Here is a 15,393-nt window from a genome sequence, read left to right on the forward strand (position 1 = left end):
AGTCCCTAAGATCTTTTTTATTTCACTTGAAAGTTCTGTTATCCACTTCAGCAGTAGCAGCAAGAGAGCCATGTACATTTGCTTGTGTGTAAGGTCTGAGTACGGACCATATTTCCAAATTATGCCAGAGATACTACATAGCACCTTAAAATTTGGTGCCCATACTATTCCCTCTGCCTAGAATGACTTTCCCTTTTTTGTACCTAGCTGGCCTTTCCAGGATCAGGCCAAATATCTTTTGTTTGTGGAGACTTTCCTCAACAGTTCCAAGTCTGGGGACTTTCCTGGTGGTGCAGTGGATAAGACTCCATGCTCCCAATGCAGGGGGCCCAGGTTTGATCCCTGGTCATGGAACCAGATCCCACACGCATGCCACAACTAAGGAGCCCGCCGGTCGCAACTAAGACCCAGGGCAACCAAATAAAAAAATAAATATTAAAACAAAAAAAAATTCCAAGTCTGCTGCCTCTCCCCAGTAGAAAATTCCCCTCTCTGTTGTTCTATGGCAGGTTGCTCAGACCTTTGTTTTAACACTCATAGTGTTGTATCATAATTTACGTGTGTGTCTCCCTACTTAGAATGAGTGCTTCTGTCAAGTCAGATAACCGGATTACTCATATCTGTGTCCTTTGATCTTAATATTTGTACTTACTTGATAAATGCTTGTTAAATACTTGCACGAATGAATAAATGGAAGGGAGGGGAGGGAGTGGGACAGGAAGGAAGGAGGGAAGGAATGAAGGATGTATCAGTTCAATACCTCCTGTGATGATTAGCTGACAGCAGGGCTTTGAGGCAGTTAGCATTAGTGGGAAGGAGGATGGGAGGCAATATTTCAGAGTTTGGGGGACCAGAGAGTATGCCACTGCCATGGGTGGGAAGTGGGAGAGGCATAGGAGTCAACTTCAGTGACAAAGAAAGGTTACCTGAAGGAGATAAATCTGGTCCTAAAAGTAAGTTTTGTTAACCTCACAATTTTGCCTATCATCTGTCCAACTCAGAAGAAAAATAACAATAATTGCTTAATCCTTAATAATGAAAAAATGCTGTTACAGAAGACAACATAAGGTCTGCCGAGTAGACGGCTACACGTAGATTATTTAACAAAACCCTATTCTAAGATTCTTATAGTGTATAGTCTTGCTTATTCAACATCACTGCCTTGGGAAAAAAATAAGCCCTGTGTAAATAAAGCATGTAGTTTTGTGGGTTTTAATAACTCAACACTATTATTTTAGATAATGTGTTCTCTTAGTTATCTGCTGTATCACATTTCTAACTCCTTTATGCATGTCGACTTTGACAATTATGAATAGGGAAGGTAATAGTCACCATAGAACCTGTGTTCTATAGATAGACATTTAACCACCATTGCTAGTTACTGATCTATAACAGTTATCCTGAATTAGCTCATTTATCATCATCATTTTGTATCTGATGAATACTGTAAAAAAAAAAATGCACTTGGTGACAACCTTCAACAAAAACTGATCTATTTTGTTGCTCTCTAGGGTAATAATTATGTTTTCTGACATTTCTATGTACTATCTTTGGAGATGCTCCAGGAAGAAGATTTCCTACGCATTCACCAATAAAACAATAAGTATGGCAACCTAAATGGTGCAGTGCAGGGCTGTTATAGAATTTATGACAGTTTGAGCAATACAAAATCATCACATTGCCCTGTTATCAATGGAAGACATTTTATCTAAGGAATGAAGACTAACACAGCTGACACATTAAAGAAATAGCCCAAGAGGGGAACTTAATTAATTTGCATGTTTGTCAATTGCAGATGTATTAAAATGGGGGAAAAAAAACCATGATTTTTTTTTTAAATCCCTAAGATTTATATGCATTCATATTTAGGCTTCTGAAAAGGTAAATCATTTTAGAAATCGATGTTCATATTCTGAAACTTGCTTGTCAAACCCTGATCTCATTTTATGTTGACATGAAAATATTTTAACAGTAAAAAAAAAAGTTAAGTCCTTATATTTTTCAAAATATTTCCTCTAATACGTTGAGAAGTACCAGGAATTTGTTCTCTGCGCCTTTAAATTAAACGGAAAGAATCATATCTTAGTAAAGCTTTCAGGTTGTAGTATTTATAGTTCATCATTAAGGAAAAATTTTACTTAATCACTAAGTAGAAAAGCTAAAATAATTTTCGTATTAAAATACACATATAGTGGAAACTGTTTTGTTTCAGTGCAAACATTACATCTTGGTGAATAATTCCCATTTGAAAAGCTAAAATAATTTTCGTATTAAAATACACATACATTGGCAACTGTTTTGTTTCAGTGCAAACATTACATCTTGGTGAATAATTCCCATTTGAGAGTTTGATTGCGTTTTCCCAGTATGAGGAATAAATGAGACGATTGGCTTGGGGGAGTGGGGAACTAATTAGCGTATCTCATATCAAGCCGTCTATCTATTTTCTTTGCCCTCACAAGGTATTGTGGAGGCATTATCTGGAACTGATTAAACCCCAGGAGAGAAGTGGGGGAAATCATACATTCGGGAGTAGTTCTCCCGGAGAACGCGAGCGCCCTCTAGCTCGTATTTACAAGCAGATACTGGTGACGTAGTTCGGGCCACTTCGCCACCAGGGTGTAGGAGGGAAGGGGCCGGATTTCTCTCGGTAGGAGCACTCTCTGAACCAAAGAAAGAGGCTGGCGACAGGAAGGAAGAACAGATCAAGCGTTTGAATAGCAGCCACAGGACAACCTAAAGCCTGTGAAGAGTTAGGCGCGCGTAGCACACAGTTCCCCCGCGTACCTCCCCCCCACCCCATACACCCGCCGCCGTGTGTCACCTTCCGGTTCGGAAGTCTTAGTAGGTTGCTGGGACAGAACAGGGGGCCCCTGCTCCACCCATCAGGTATCCGGTTGGAAGAAAAGCCAGTCTCAACAACTTGATTCTCTCCGTTAAATGATAAGTTTAGCAGACCGTCCGTCTCCAACGGCTGCACGTTAGTGTCGGGGGAGGAGGGAGCACAGCAGACGATACTTTTCTGTTCCAACCACAAATCATATGGTTGTGCCTCTTCTCTGTTCCACTTAGAGCCCTCTAACTTAAATTCCATGTTCCTCCTGGAATGCGAGCAGAGCCTCTTTGAGAAAATGAACTCTGTGCATGTGTTTTGAATTTTTTCTGGACTGATTTGTGATGATAATCAGTCAAGTTACATTTCTTGTGTGTCTTGCTGGGGGTGTATTAAACCCAGGGCACTGATGACTGTAATTTTCTGGATGATGTTGCAACGAAGAGAATAAATGGCCCAGTGTTGAACTTTGCAGCTTGCTCCCTTCCTGTATGTAAATTGCCTTTTATATAAAGTGGGGTTCATAACAGACTGGGACAGCCGCCTCTGACTCGTGCTCCCTTATCATCTCAGCTTCCAGTCCTATCAGGCACATAGCAGGGAGGCTACTCCAGCCATAACTAAGCTCTACCTCCAGCCTCCAGAAAGGAATCCCCAACCTTCATATCCTAGGCAACCTGAAGAATGAAAGAGGAGGCTATAAAATCCCCTTTGAAAGGTTTGTCTGCTTTTATTAAGATAATTTGGATGAAATGGGTAAAACAAAGATGCTTCAGAGGATTTGGGGTTACTTGGCATGGGGAGGGCACAGGAGGTGAGTCGCTGGAGGTTTCTTAATCTAATGTTTAAAAAACAAACAGGCAGAAATCTTGGTGCAGTTTGGTGTTTCTGGTCATTCTTCAAAAATTTTGCTTTCTCAAAAGGGGAAGGAACCGGGTGGGAGCAGGGCTGGCCTAGGCTAGTGGAAGTGGAGCGTGGGATATGGGGGTACTGGCAATAACAAAGTCATGTTATATGAAGAATCCATGAAAGAGGAAGCAGAAATGGGCCAGTTACTGTGACTTGGAGTTTCCTAAACCTTGCTTTGGGTTGGAGTGTCAGTTTCAGGGAATAGTAAGTGCTTTTTAAAGAGTGGGTGCTGAGCAGAATTTCCCAGCCAGTCTCCAGCAGAGAGGATATGTGTTCTCTTCTGCCAGTTTGAGGCTGCTGTAAAGCACTTGAGGCTACAGATCACGTTAAGACAAATAAGGTGGTTGGTTTGCAAAACAAATTCCTGCCCAGCACCAAAGAAAAACCGCTTCACATGTATTCTTGGTTTGACAGTTAGTAGTTCGGAGTGTGTCAGATCCAGTAGGCAACCTTAAATGGCAAGGCCGTTGGCAGCAAGGGGTCATGGCAGGGCAGGCACCGCAGACATCCCTGACAGGCGCCAGGTACCCGGCCCTGCAAACTTAGTAACTTGCAGCCCTCTCCCCGCTCCTGGCCCAGTCGTTGTGCTCGTGGCTTCCCCGCCGGCGCTGGCGCGAGTCCTCCCACCGGCGGTCAGACTGCAGCTCCCAGGCATCTCCCAGCGGCGGGGTTACTGGAAGGCACCGCACCGCTGCTCTGCAGAGCTTCCCTCCCTCCCTCCCTTACTTTCTGGAGCGGAGGAGGCTCCCGGCTAATCTTTCAGGAGTTAACGAGTCACAAGTTATCTGGGACTTGAGGGAAAAAGATCGAGGTGGTAAACCTGTAAGAAGACTGCGGGGTCAGCCCTGAATTAAACCGGAGGAGGGGTAGGGAAGACGAGCACAAACTAAGAGATTTGAAGACAATGGGATGCGATCTTGCGGAGTTTTCAGGTCGGGGAGCGGGCGAGGGAACCTCGGGAGTCGACGATGGTCTGGGATGCCAACTCCGCACCGCCCCAGGGTCACGCCAGGTCTGTCCCCTAACTTGCCACTTCCTCACGTGTTTTTGGCAAGGCGGGGATTAAAAAGGCAAGGGGGAAAATTACATGCGGAAAAGGACAGAATGTTCCCAAAGATTACTTTAGGGGGAAAAAAAAAAAGTGAAATGCAAATTTTTTTTTTTTTCCTTTAGTGCAGAGACGAATTTTATTTCCGCCCCCTCCCCTCCACATTCCTGACCTCTCTCCCTCCCCCTTCCCTCTTTCTTTCCTTCCTTCCTCCTCTTCCAAGTTCTGGGATTTTTCAGCCTTGCTTGGCTTGGGCCAAAAGCACAAAAAAGGCGTTTTCGGAAGCGGCTCGGCCGTGCACAAGGGCCATTTGTTTGTTTTGGGACTCGGGGCAGGAAATCTTGCCCGGCCTGAGTCACGGCGGCTCCTTCAAGGAAACGTCAGTGTTCTCTGGTCGCCCTCGCCCGCTGCGCGCCCGGCCGCCGCTGCCCATGGGGGAGATGCAGGGCGCGCGGGCCAGGGCCCGGCTCGAGTCCCTGCTCCGGCCCCGGCACAAAAAGAGGGCCGAGGCGCAGAAACGGAGCGAGTCCTTCTTGCTGACCGGACTGGGTAAGCGCCGCTGCCGGCACGCGGGGGGCTTGTCTCACCAACTCCTCCACTAGTTGCTCGGATTGGGCGAGAGGGGCTGGGTATTTGGGGTAGTACCAAGGATGGAGAGATGGGGAAGGGGTAGGAGGGCGGCGGGAACGCGGGGACGCGCCGGGCGCTCTGGCCCCAAGCTGGGGCCGGAGATAAGGGCGTGCGGGGCCGCCCTCCCCCGGCGCTGCAGCCCTGCGCCCGACAGATAACCTCAGCTGGCGGTGCGCGGCCGGCCGGCGAGGGCTGCGGAGGCTGCCTTGCGGATTAGGGGAGAGTGTCAGGGTCGGCGCCGGGGCCGGGAGTGAATCCGAGCGGAGAGTTTGAGAAGCCAGGGCGGGCACAGAGCCACCCCGATCGCCTCGCACCGGGCAGAAAGCGCTCTGATTTCCTGATGTGCCGCGACTCTGATTTCCTCGCAGGGCGGAATAAATGAGAAAGGTGGAAAATTACCCCGGCCGCTCCCTCCCCACCCACCCCCTCCGCCGGCGGTTTCCCCCTCTCCGGCCCGGGAGCCGAGCGAGGCCGACAACTGCCCTGTGCCGGGCCCTGCCCGGGCGGTCCCCGCGCCCCCCGCCCCCGCTCCGGGCTGGCCCCTCTCGCCGGGGGCGGAACCGCCTGCCGCCGGCCGCTTTGCCGCCGGGCAAGTCGCGCGGCAGCCGGGGGCGGGGTCGCGACGGGGCCGGGCAGCGCCGCCTCCTCCATGTCTTGTGGGTCCCGCCCTCGCGGCGGCACAAGGCATATAAAGCCGGCGGTGCGGCCGGAGCGCAGTGTTGGCTGAGCCGGTCTCTCGGGCTTGACAACTCCTCGTGCTCTCTCTCTGTGGTGATGACGGTGAAAACCGAGGCTGCTAGGGACACCCTCACTTACTCCAGGATGAGGGGCATGGTAGCAATTCTCATCGGTGAGTGTAGGAATACGACTGGACTTCCAGGTTACGCCAAGTGGAAAGTTTTGAAGGTCGCGAATCAGACTGGTGTGTGTGGCGTCGGATGTTACAAAGCCGTCTAAACGTTTCTCCTCTAATTCGCAGCTTTCATGAAACAGAGAAGGATGGGCCTGAACGACTTTATTCAGAAGATTGCCAATAACTCCTATGCATGCAAACAGTAAGTTTGGTGGGGCGACGTGGGGAAATAAAATTAAGTAGGGAAGTTTCCATTTACCAGCGGTAAAGACATCCTCATCAATATATTGATCGGGAAGCCGACGACTTACCGAGGGTGGGGATCCCTTTTCTCTTTAAGTTCTAATTATTTCGAACATTTAAAACATTACAATTAATTTGCTGATTTGGCTTGTTCTGGAAATGCAAGGTAAAATTTTCTTTTTTATAAATGTATTTATATTTGGCTGCGTTGGGTCTTCGTTGCTGTTTCCAGTTGTGGTGCGCGGGGGCACCACGACTTTGTTGCGGTGCGTGGGCTTCTCATTGCGGCGGCTTCTCTTGTTGCAGAGCACAAGGGCTCTAGGCGAGCTGGCTTCAGTAGTTGTGGCGCAGGGCTTAGTTGCTCCCGCGGCATAGTGGGATCTTCCCGGACCCGGGCTCGAACTCGTGTTCCCTGCGTTAGCGGGGGGATTCTTAACCACTGCGCCACCAGGGAAGTCCCGATAAAATCTTCATGTTTGCCTAATTCACCCCCTCTCTCCTTGAAGAACAACCCTCTGTGTTTAACTGGGTTTATCATTTTGGCTGTCATTTTCTCTCACTGAGTAATTGACTTGGGTGTTTTTAAACACTGGATCCCCCGGAAAGGTTGAGCCAGAAATTCACTATTGGTGTTGGTCTGCCCTCACGTGGCGAGTTAGGATGTTCAACGTTGCTCCTTTCTTCTCTGCAGCCCTGAAGTTCAGTCCATTTTGAAAATCTCCCAACCTCAGGAGCCTGAGCTCATGAATGCCAACCCTTCTCCACCAGTAAGTGTTCCCTATTCGTGATGCATCAGTGGAGGAATCTTGTAAATGAGTCAGTTAGTTTTCCTATGTTGATGAATTGTAAAATAGCATTTGAGTTAGTATCAAGGCAGGAATGCCTCGTCGGTTCATGGCAAACAAGTGACATAAGCGCTTAAGTATGAGTCAGTGGAGTGTTTTAAAAGACATACTTCATAAAAGTAACCTGCTTAAGAACAACACGATTATATACAGTTTCCATACTGTCATTTGAAATATTTGCATGTATGGATGAAAAGGAGTTTGGAATGTGTTTATAGATGTCTGGGGACCTGCCCCTGTCATTTGCAGATGTACCACCTTTTTGCATTGCCTATACTTTATTAATCGCTATCTTCCTTTGAAGCAAAGATATTAAAAGAAAACCTTTTATCTTCCAGCCAAGTCCTTCTCAGCAAATTAACCTGGGCCCATCATCCAACCCTCATGCTAAACCATCTGACTTTCACTTCTTGAAAGTGATCGGGAAGGGCAGTTTTGGAAAGGTAATTTTACATCTGAAGCTCTCATTATTTATAGTCTTTCATATGCTCATTTTACATCTCCCTGGATGTGAACAGGAAAATGATTTTTAATTTCAATTTCAGGTTCTCCTGGCAAGACACAAAGCCGAAGAAGCGTTCTATGCAGTCAAAGTTTTACAGAAGAAAGCGATCCTGAAAAAGAAGGAGGTATGAGATGGGCTTGGAGATGGACATTCAGTAGACATTACCTTGCCATCTTGGCGCCACGTTGAAATTTGCCACTACATCTTAATTGTCCTTTTTCTAGGAAAAGCATATTATGTCGGAGCGGAATGTTCTCCTGAAGAACGTGAAACACCCTTTCCTGGTGGGCCTTCACTTCTCTTTCCAGACGGCTGACAAACTGTACTTTGTCCTAGACTACATTAACGGTGGAGAGGTGAGCAGAGAGGATGGGAGCTGAGCCCTGGCTGTCCCGTGCATAGCCTGCTTTGTTTTAATTTGAGAGGAGAGTTTTTAAAAGATAATTAGTGGGGGAAGAGTTACCAGATTTAGTATTTCCTTTAACCTGCCAGCTTTCAGATGGCTTATAAACTATTTAGGGCCCCTTCCTGCAATTGTCCTCTTTAGCTATATATGTCAAGACAGATCCAATGCATTGTCCGGGTTTTTTGGCAACCCAGGCTAACTCTGTTCTATCTCCTCCAGTTGTTCTACCATCTCCAGAGGGAGCGATGCTTCCTGGAACCACGGGCTCGGTTCTATGCTGCTGAAATAGCCAGTGCCTTGGGTTACCTGCACTCTCTGAACATCGTTTATAGGTGAGCTGAAGGGCTCTGAAGGCTCCCTTCCTTGTGTAAAGGAGACATAGCCCGGCCTTTGACAGGGCCTTAAAATAATCTGTGTTTAGGCAGAACTTGGTCACCTAAAACCAGGTCCCCAGCATGTGACCCATCTGCTGACTCCCTGCCACGAGGGAACTGGCCAATGAGGATTGTGCCTCATCCAGAATAGATGAACAGAACAAGGACCCCCTTTTAGATTCACTAACACAACTACAGTGGATGTAACGTGCTTCCAATAGCCCTAGTGGTGATCTTAACGGAGGATTACTAATGCGGTGAAATTAACTTAATACGACTACTTTCCTATTCTTTTTTTTTTACAGAGACTTAAAGCCAGAGAATATTTTGCTGGATTCACAGGGACACATTGTCCTTACTGACTTTGGACTCTGCAAGGAGAACATTGAACACAATGGCACGACATCCACCTTCTGCGGCACACCCGAGGTAGGCGAACTCCTGGTCCACACCCCTCCAGGAAGGGATCACTGCAGTGACCCTTAACTACTGAAAGAACAAGCTGTTTTCAGAGATGATTTAGTCCAGTTCGGTGCAAGTAAAATACACTGGCTGTTGGAGGCATGAGAAATTCCAAGGCCTCACGTTGCTTTAATTAAAGTGAGCTGTTTGTAAGGTCCACGCTATAAAAGGTTCTAAACCCCTAAGTAAGATATCTGAGGAGGGCCCAATAGCTTTCAAAACATCAGGACATGTAAGTGGCCAGTCAGCCTCAAAGCCAGCAGTTTTATCAGGAAGTAGTTTAAAGAAATATATCCTCCAAGTGTACCCCGGGTCTCTCAGCCCTTTCAAAGTGCATGCCTGGTCTTGGGATTGCCTAGTTTCAGGGGCTCTAAACTCTCTTTTCCTGGTCTGTCTTTCAGTATCTTGCACCTGAGGTGCTTCATAAGCAGCCTTATGATAGGACCGTGGACTGGTGGTGTCTGGGGGCCGTCTTATATGAGATGCTCTATGGCCTGGTGAGTAGCCCATTGAAAATCGTGAAATATTGCCCTGGGTTGATACATTTCTCCCTAGAATGTAGTCTTAAAAATCCAGACTTATCTGGGCACACAAGCCCCACTGCAGACCTGATCATCACGTCTTGCCCTCTATCAGTATGCTTATCAAATGCTGATGAGAGAGGCATATTGGTTAAGCTATAGGTATTTTAGGGTAAACCGTTACCTAGTGGATTTTTTCTTTTGTAAGTTCACATTTTACTAGGTGTGACCACACTTAACCTATGTGAGAGTGAAAAACATGGCTTATTAACATCTACCCCCTGATAAGGGTGGCAAAATGTAGACACTTAAAAATCTAAGTCAAAGAAAACCTATCAGGTGATAAACTTTGTCAGAACCAGCTTCATATATTGCGTTTAAGTCTTTCTTGGTAACGGATGCTCTCCAAAACTTCCAATTAAGTAGTAAGTAATCTTCCTGCTTCTTTCAAGCCTCCATTTTACAGCCGAAACACAGCTGAGATGTACGACAACATTCTGAACAAACCCCTCCAGTTGAAGCCAAATATTACAAATTCTGCAAGACACGTCCTGGAGGGCCTCCTGCAGAAGGACAGGACAAAGAGGCTTGGTGCCAAGGATGACTTTGTGAGTCATTTTTTCCTCTCCTCCTGGGCTGTATGGGTAGAGCCCTAGACCTCACCGCCCTTCTTGAATTTCACTCTTCTAAATTCCTGCTTCTTCCTCAACAGATGGAGATTAAGAATCACGTCTTCTTCTCCCTAATTAACTGGGATGATCTCATTAATAAGAAGATTACTCCCCCTTTTAACCCAAATGTGGTGAGTATCTCTCTCGCGAGTGTGCACAGGCCCAGAGGGCATTTCTTTAGGTCAGAGTTGCTGTTGGTAGTGGTGGAAGGGGAAGGGCCCTCAAGGAATAAATTGGCATTCGTAAGCCATTATTTTACCCACAGAAAAAAGTAGAACTTTTGTCCCAACAAAGCTCACGTTATTTTTCCACACCTTTTATAAATTACAGTAGCAAAAGACGGAAAATAAGCATGGTCCTCATAGTTGAAACTTTGTGTGGCCTTTGGGTTTTGTGCTTGAAATGGTTGCTGATGGTGGAAGTTGCCATATGGTGCCTGCATGAGAATTTCCCTTTCTTGTCTCCATTGTGAATTCTTGACATGGAGTACGTTTTCTTCCCTTCCTGCATCAGAGTGGACCCAGCGACCTGCGGCACTTTGATCCCGAGTTTACCGAAGAGCCAGTCCCCAACTCCATCGGTCGGTCGCCCGACAGTATCCTTCTCACAGCCAGCGTCAAGGAAGCGGCCGAGGCCTTCCTGGGCTTTTCCTACGCACCTCCCGTGGACTCTTTCCTCTGAATGGTCTTAGGGTTGGTTGTGAAGGATTTCACGGGCGTTTTGAAATGTTTTAGTTAGCCTTTTGGCAGAGCTGCCAGCTGACAGGACATCTTAAAAGAGAATTTGCACATCCCTGGAAGCTTGCACATCTTGGCAATCTTATTGCACAGTTTGCTGGAAGCTTTTCGAAGAGCACATCCTCCTCAGTGAGCTCGTGAGGTTTTCCTTTATTCTTCCTTCCAATGTGGTGCTATCTCTGAAATGAGCAGTAGAGGGCCACCCCAGGCAGATGCAGTGGTCTCATTCGTAGGAGGACGCTGTTCGGAGAAGGAGCTTCTGAAGGTCTGTCCGGGCCGTGATAACGCATCTTATGAAACGTGCCTTTTCTGATGAGATCGTGTTAGCTCCAAAGTTCTTCCTGTTGCCGAGTGTTTCCGTTCTGTTTTTCCTTGTGGACTTTCCTGTGTGATCCGCCGTATGAGTGTGGTATGCTTGCTCACAGAAGGACTCAGTTATAAGCATCAATGTGACACTTGCAGGACACTACAACGTGGGACATTGTTTGTTTCTTCCATATTTGGAAGATAAATTTATGTGTAGGCTGTTTTTTTTTGTAAGATATAGTTAATAACTAAAATTTATCGAAAATGGTCTTGCAATGACTTGTATCCAGATGCTTAAAGAAGCATTGCTGCTACAAATATTTCTATTTTTAGAAAAGGTTTTTATGGACCAATGCCCCAGTTGTCAGTCAGAGCCTGGTGTTTTCATTGTTTAAAATATCACCTGTAAAATGGGCATTATTTATGTTTTTGGGTTTTTTTGTTTCTTTTTTGCATTCCTGATAATTATATGTATTGTATAAAGAAAGTCTGTACATTGGGTTATAACACTAGTATATTTAAACTTACAGGCTTATTTGTAATGTAAACCACCATTTTAATGTACTGTAATTAACATGGTTATAATAATGTACAATTCTTTCCCCCCCTCCCTACCACACACCTTTTTTTGTGTGTGATAGACCAACTTTGGTTTGCAATAAAACCTTGAAAAATATTTGCAGAAATTGTGTCATGTGTGTTATTTTGTAAATTGCAGTTAAGGGGGCAATAGTAGATCTGTTTAAAATTTAAAACCAGGGAAATGGCTGCTGTAGTTTACAGCTCAGTGGCTTGACATCCTCCAATAGCATCAGCTTCTGACTCGAAGAGAGAATAGGGTGGTCTTAAAGCCAATTATTTTTTTTTTCTTTGGTGGGAGGCTGCATTGCATGGCTTGCAGGATCTTAGTTCCCAGACCAGGGAGAACCCATGCCCCCTGCAGTGGAAGGACACAGAGTCCTAACCACTGGGCTGCCAGGGGACTCTCTAAAGCCAATTTATGTCAGTCATTATCCATAAATCCATCCAAACAAGTCCTTGTCAATTTAACTCTCTCAAGGACAGCCATGAAGTAATGATCCCTATCCTCATTGCCTGCCCTGTGAAGTTGGCTGTTTGTCTGACATTTGGCTTGTCTGAAGTAACAGGTAGTTCTTTCAACAAATACTTGGTGCCTTCCCTGGTGCCAGGCTCTATTCTGAGTGCTGGGGATAAAGCAATGAGCAAAGCTGACAGATCTCTGCCCTTACACATCCTGGTGGGAAAGACAGACTTTCAATAACACAGTTTGTCGAAATCGGGGATAACAGTCTGTAAGTGTATGAGAATGCCACTGAAGAGGGTGAGGGTGTTGTCATACATGGCTATGTTCCCAAAATGCTGAGCCGGCAGGACTCCTGGTTCGTGAGAGTAACCAGAGCCAAAAAAAGTCCAGTGTCAGCTCAGGGAAGGACCCTGGCAGGGGCACATCCCTGGTTTGGACCAGAAGCCACTGAAGCTGGTGTGCACACAGCACTGCATGGGCCCACCCGACTGATGTTCAGAGGCCTTCCCTAGAGCTCATCCCGTTGGAATATTTCCTGTAGGAGAAAGGAAAGGGGCTTGATATTAGGAGATAATCATCTTGCGTCCAAGTTGTTTGGACTTTTTCACTTTTCTAGGCCTTCCACAAATTTCCTAGCATACACGGGATTCTCCAATAGTTGGCCTTGCTGCTGCTCTAAGCCTACTTAGAAGCCTACCTTCTACCTTGACCTGTTAGTTTGCACAGGGATTTCCCCAGGGAAAGTAGTGATCATTTTCCCTTTTATCATGGCTCTTATATCTCACCTCTCCCAGAAGGCTTGTAAGGGTTGAACAGGTGTTGGAGATCACTTAGTCTGTCTCTCTTGTCAATGACTTCTTGCTGAAGGGGAACCCCAGATCAAGCTCTGCATTTGAGTTACGGCTCTGCCCTACAGACATTAGCTGCATATTAAAACCCTTAGCAAACCCAAATGCCAAAATCGACAATGGTGACAAAGAAATTCTAAAGTCCTAGTAATGACTGATGCTAGCCCTGACAAAAAGGCTTTCTGCATATCTCCCCCTCATTCTCATGATCAATAACAGTTAAGAGTTCCTCTTTGAACAATAAGTACTTAAATCACTTTTTTTATCTGAACATAAGTCTTGCAGCCTGGACTCTCCCATCTAATTATAGATAACTCAGAGGGGTTAATCATGGATTACAAAGCTTTTTAATTTTTTAAGGGTAGAAATTTGGTTTATGGCTTCAGTCAGTCACTATGTAAGATCTGATTTGCATTGCTGGAGAGATAAGAGCCAGAGAAGTCCCAAGTGTCACATAAACAGGAGGAGATTAAATCAAACACAAGTGGGTGGAAAGGGAACAGGGCAAGAACAGGGAAGTCCAGAAAGAAAAAGGGATCAACTAAAAAAAAGACAAATATTTACTAAACACTATGATGTCAAATAGCATATGTGCAGAGGTATCTTTTATCTAGGGCTGTGGGGCACATCCCTGTCAGCATTTGAAACTACATTTGAGCATTATGGTTGGTAAAAGGGACAATTCACTTCTCCATAGTTTTTCAGTGGTGGAGCTGGTCAAATATGGGTTTGGGGGAACATTCGGCTAAGATTCCCACAAGTTAAAATGGGACTTTGAGGGCTTCCCTGGTGGCACAGTGGTTGAGAGTCCACCTGCCAATGCAGGGGACACGGGTTCGTGCCCTGGTCTGGGAAGATCCCACATGCCGTGGAGCGGCTGGGCCCGTGAGCCATGGCCGCTGAGCTTGCGCGTCCGGAGCCTGTTCTCCGCAGTGGGAGAGGCCACAACAGTAGCCACAACTGCGTACCGCAAAAAAAAAAAAAAAAAGGAACTTTGAAACCACTGCTACCATGAATATAAGTCAAGTACCATGCTTAGGGAATTTGCCATATACTTGGGGAGACATGGTACCTACCCATGGTATAAAGCAGTTGATGAATGAAGGGTAAAGGGAACCTCAGAAGCCCAGAAGCTCTCTGTGGGGTTGGCTACCTAGAGCAGGCTTCACAGAGGGGATGACAAAGATTCTCACCTACCAATTCATTTCTAGGGAGTCTGATGGGATGCAGGCCCTAAGGATTAGATAACAGTAATAATAGTTTACACTATAGAGCTCGAACTGTATGCCAGACGTTCTAAGTACTTCATACAAAATTTATTTAATCTTCAGAATAACCCTGTGATGTCAAAAATGAAGAAACTAGCACAAAAAGGTAATTTGCTGGGACATGGTTAGGTTAGAAGTCAAATCGTGACAGTCTGGCCCCAAAGCCTATGTTTGTAACCACTACATACTCTGCAAAATGTTGTCACCTAAAAGGTGACAACAAGAATATAGAAGCAAAACCATTGTGTGCTTGTTAGTCATTCACTTATTATTTCTCCAGACCTTTACGAAGATACCTTCTAGGTGTTGTGCTAGGCAAAGAGAGAGAAAGAGAAAGGGGGGTGGGGGGGGATAAAGAATTTGCAATTATAATGTAGACATTATCAGTTGTTGAAGATGAGATGCAGCTGGAAATACACATTGCAGTGGGAGTGTAAATCAGTACAACCATTCTGAAAAACTGTTTGGCATTTTCTACTAAATAAAGATGGACATATTTCTAACTTATGACCCAGTAGTTTCGCTCGACCGTATATGCACCCCAAAGAGTGCACATATAGTCAATAAAAATTTTGCAGTAATATTCACAGTAGGACTATTTATATTAGTCCCCAAATGGGAACAATTCAAAATGTCCACCAACAGTAAAATGCATAAATATAATTAATAAATGAGTAAATATAATGGAATACCATACTATAATGAAAATGCTATATGCTATATACAACAACAGGGAATAAATCTCACAAACATAGAAACCACACTGTATGATTTGATTTATATAAAATTTGAAAGCAGGCCAATAAAACAAAGCCATTTAAAAGTCAGGATCTGATTGTCTTTGGGGAGGGGAGGTGGAGATAATGACCTAGAGGGCAAGTGAGGGGAG

General features: G+C 45.5%; 1 protein-coding gene across 4 annotated transcripts in view; it reads left to right on the plus strand.

Moving 5' to 3' along the window:
- SGK1 (serum/glucocorticoid regulated kinase 1) overlaps positions 1-12,016 on the plus strand; it is a 112,091-nt gene extending 100,075 nt beyond the window's left edge. Inside the window, exons 1-12 of one of the 4 annotated variants that reach the window (XM_065889013.1) lie at positions 5,222-5,339; positions 6,400-6,475; positions 7,208-7,283; positions 7,700-7,804; positions 7,907-7,990; positions 8,091-8,222; positions 8,492-8,604; positions 8,952-9,075; positions 9,510-9,605; positions 10,082-10,237; positions 10,342-10,431; positions 10,814-10,981. In XM_065889013.1, the coding sequence (XP_065745085.1) occupies positions 5,222-5,339; positions 6,400-6,475; positions 7,208-7,283; positions 7,700-7,804; positions 7,907-7,990; positions 8,091-8,222; positions 8,492-8,604; positions 8,952-9,075; positions 9,510-9,605; positions 10,082-10,237; positions 10,342-10,431; positions 10,814-10,981 (1,338 nt within the window). Of the gene's footprint in view, positions 1-5,221; positions 5,340-6,141; positions 6,271-6,399; positions 6,476-7,207; positions 7,284-7,699; positions 7,805-7,906; positions 7,991-8,090; positions 8,223-8,491; positions 8,605-8,951; positions 9,076-9,509; positions 9,606-10,081; positions 10,238-10,341; positions 10,432-10,813 lie in introns of those variants that run through there. The other 3 variants (XM_065889014.1, XM_065889012.1, XM_065889015.1) reach the window with 3 other exon arrangements.
- The last annotated feature ends 3,377 nt before the right edge of the window (positions 12,017-15,393 follow it).

The sequence above is a fragment of the Phocoena phocoena genome, chromosome 12, assembly GCF_963924675.1.
Source record: "Phocoena phocoena chromosome 12, mPhoPho1.1, whole genome shotgun sequence".
NCBI lineage: Eukaryota > Metazoa > Chordata > Mammalia > Artiodactyla > Phocoenidae > Phocoena > Phocoena phocoena.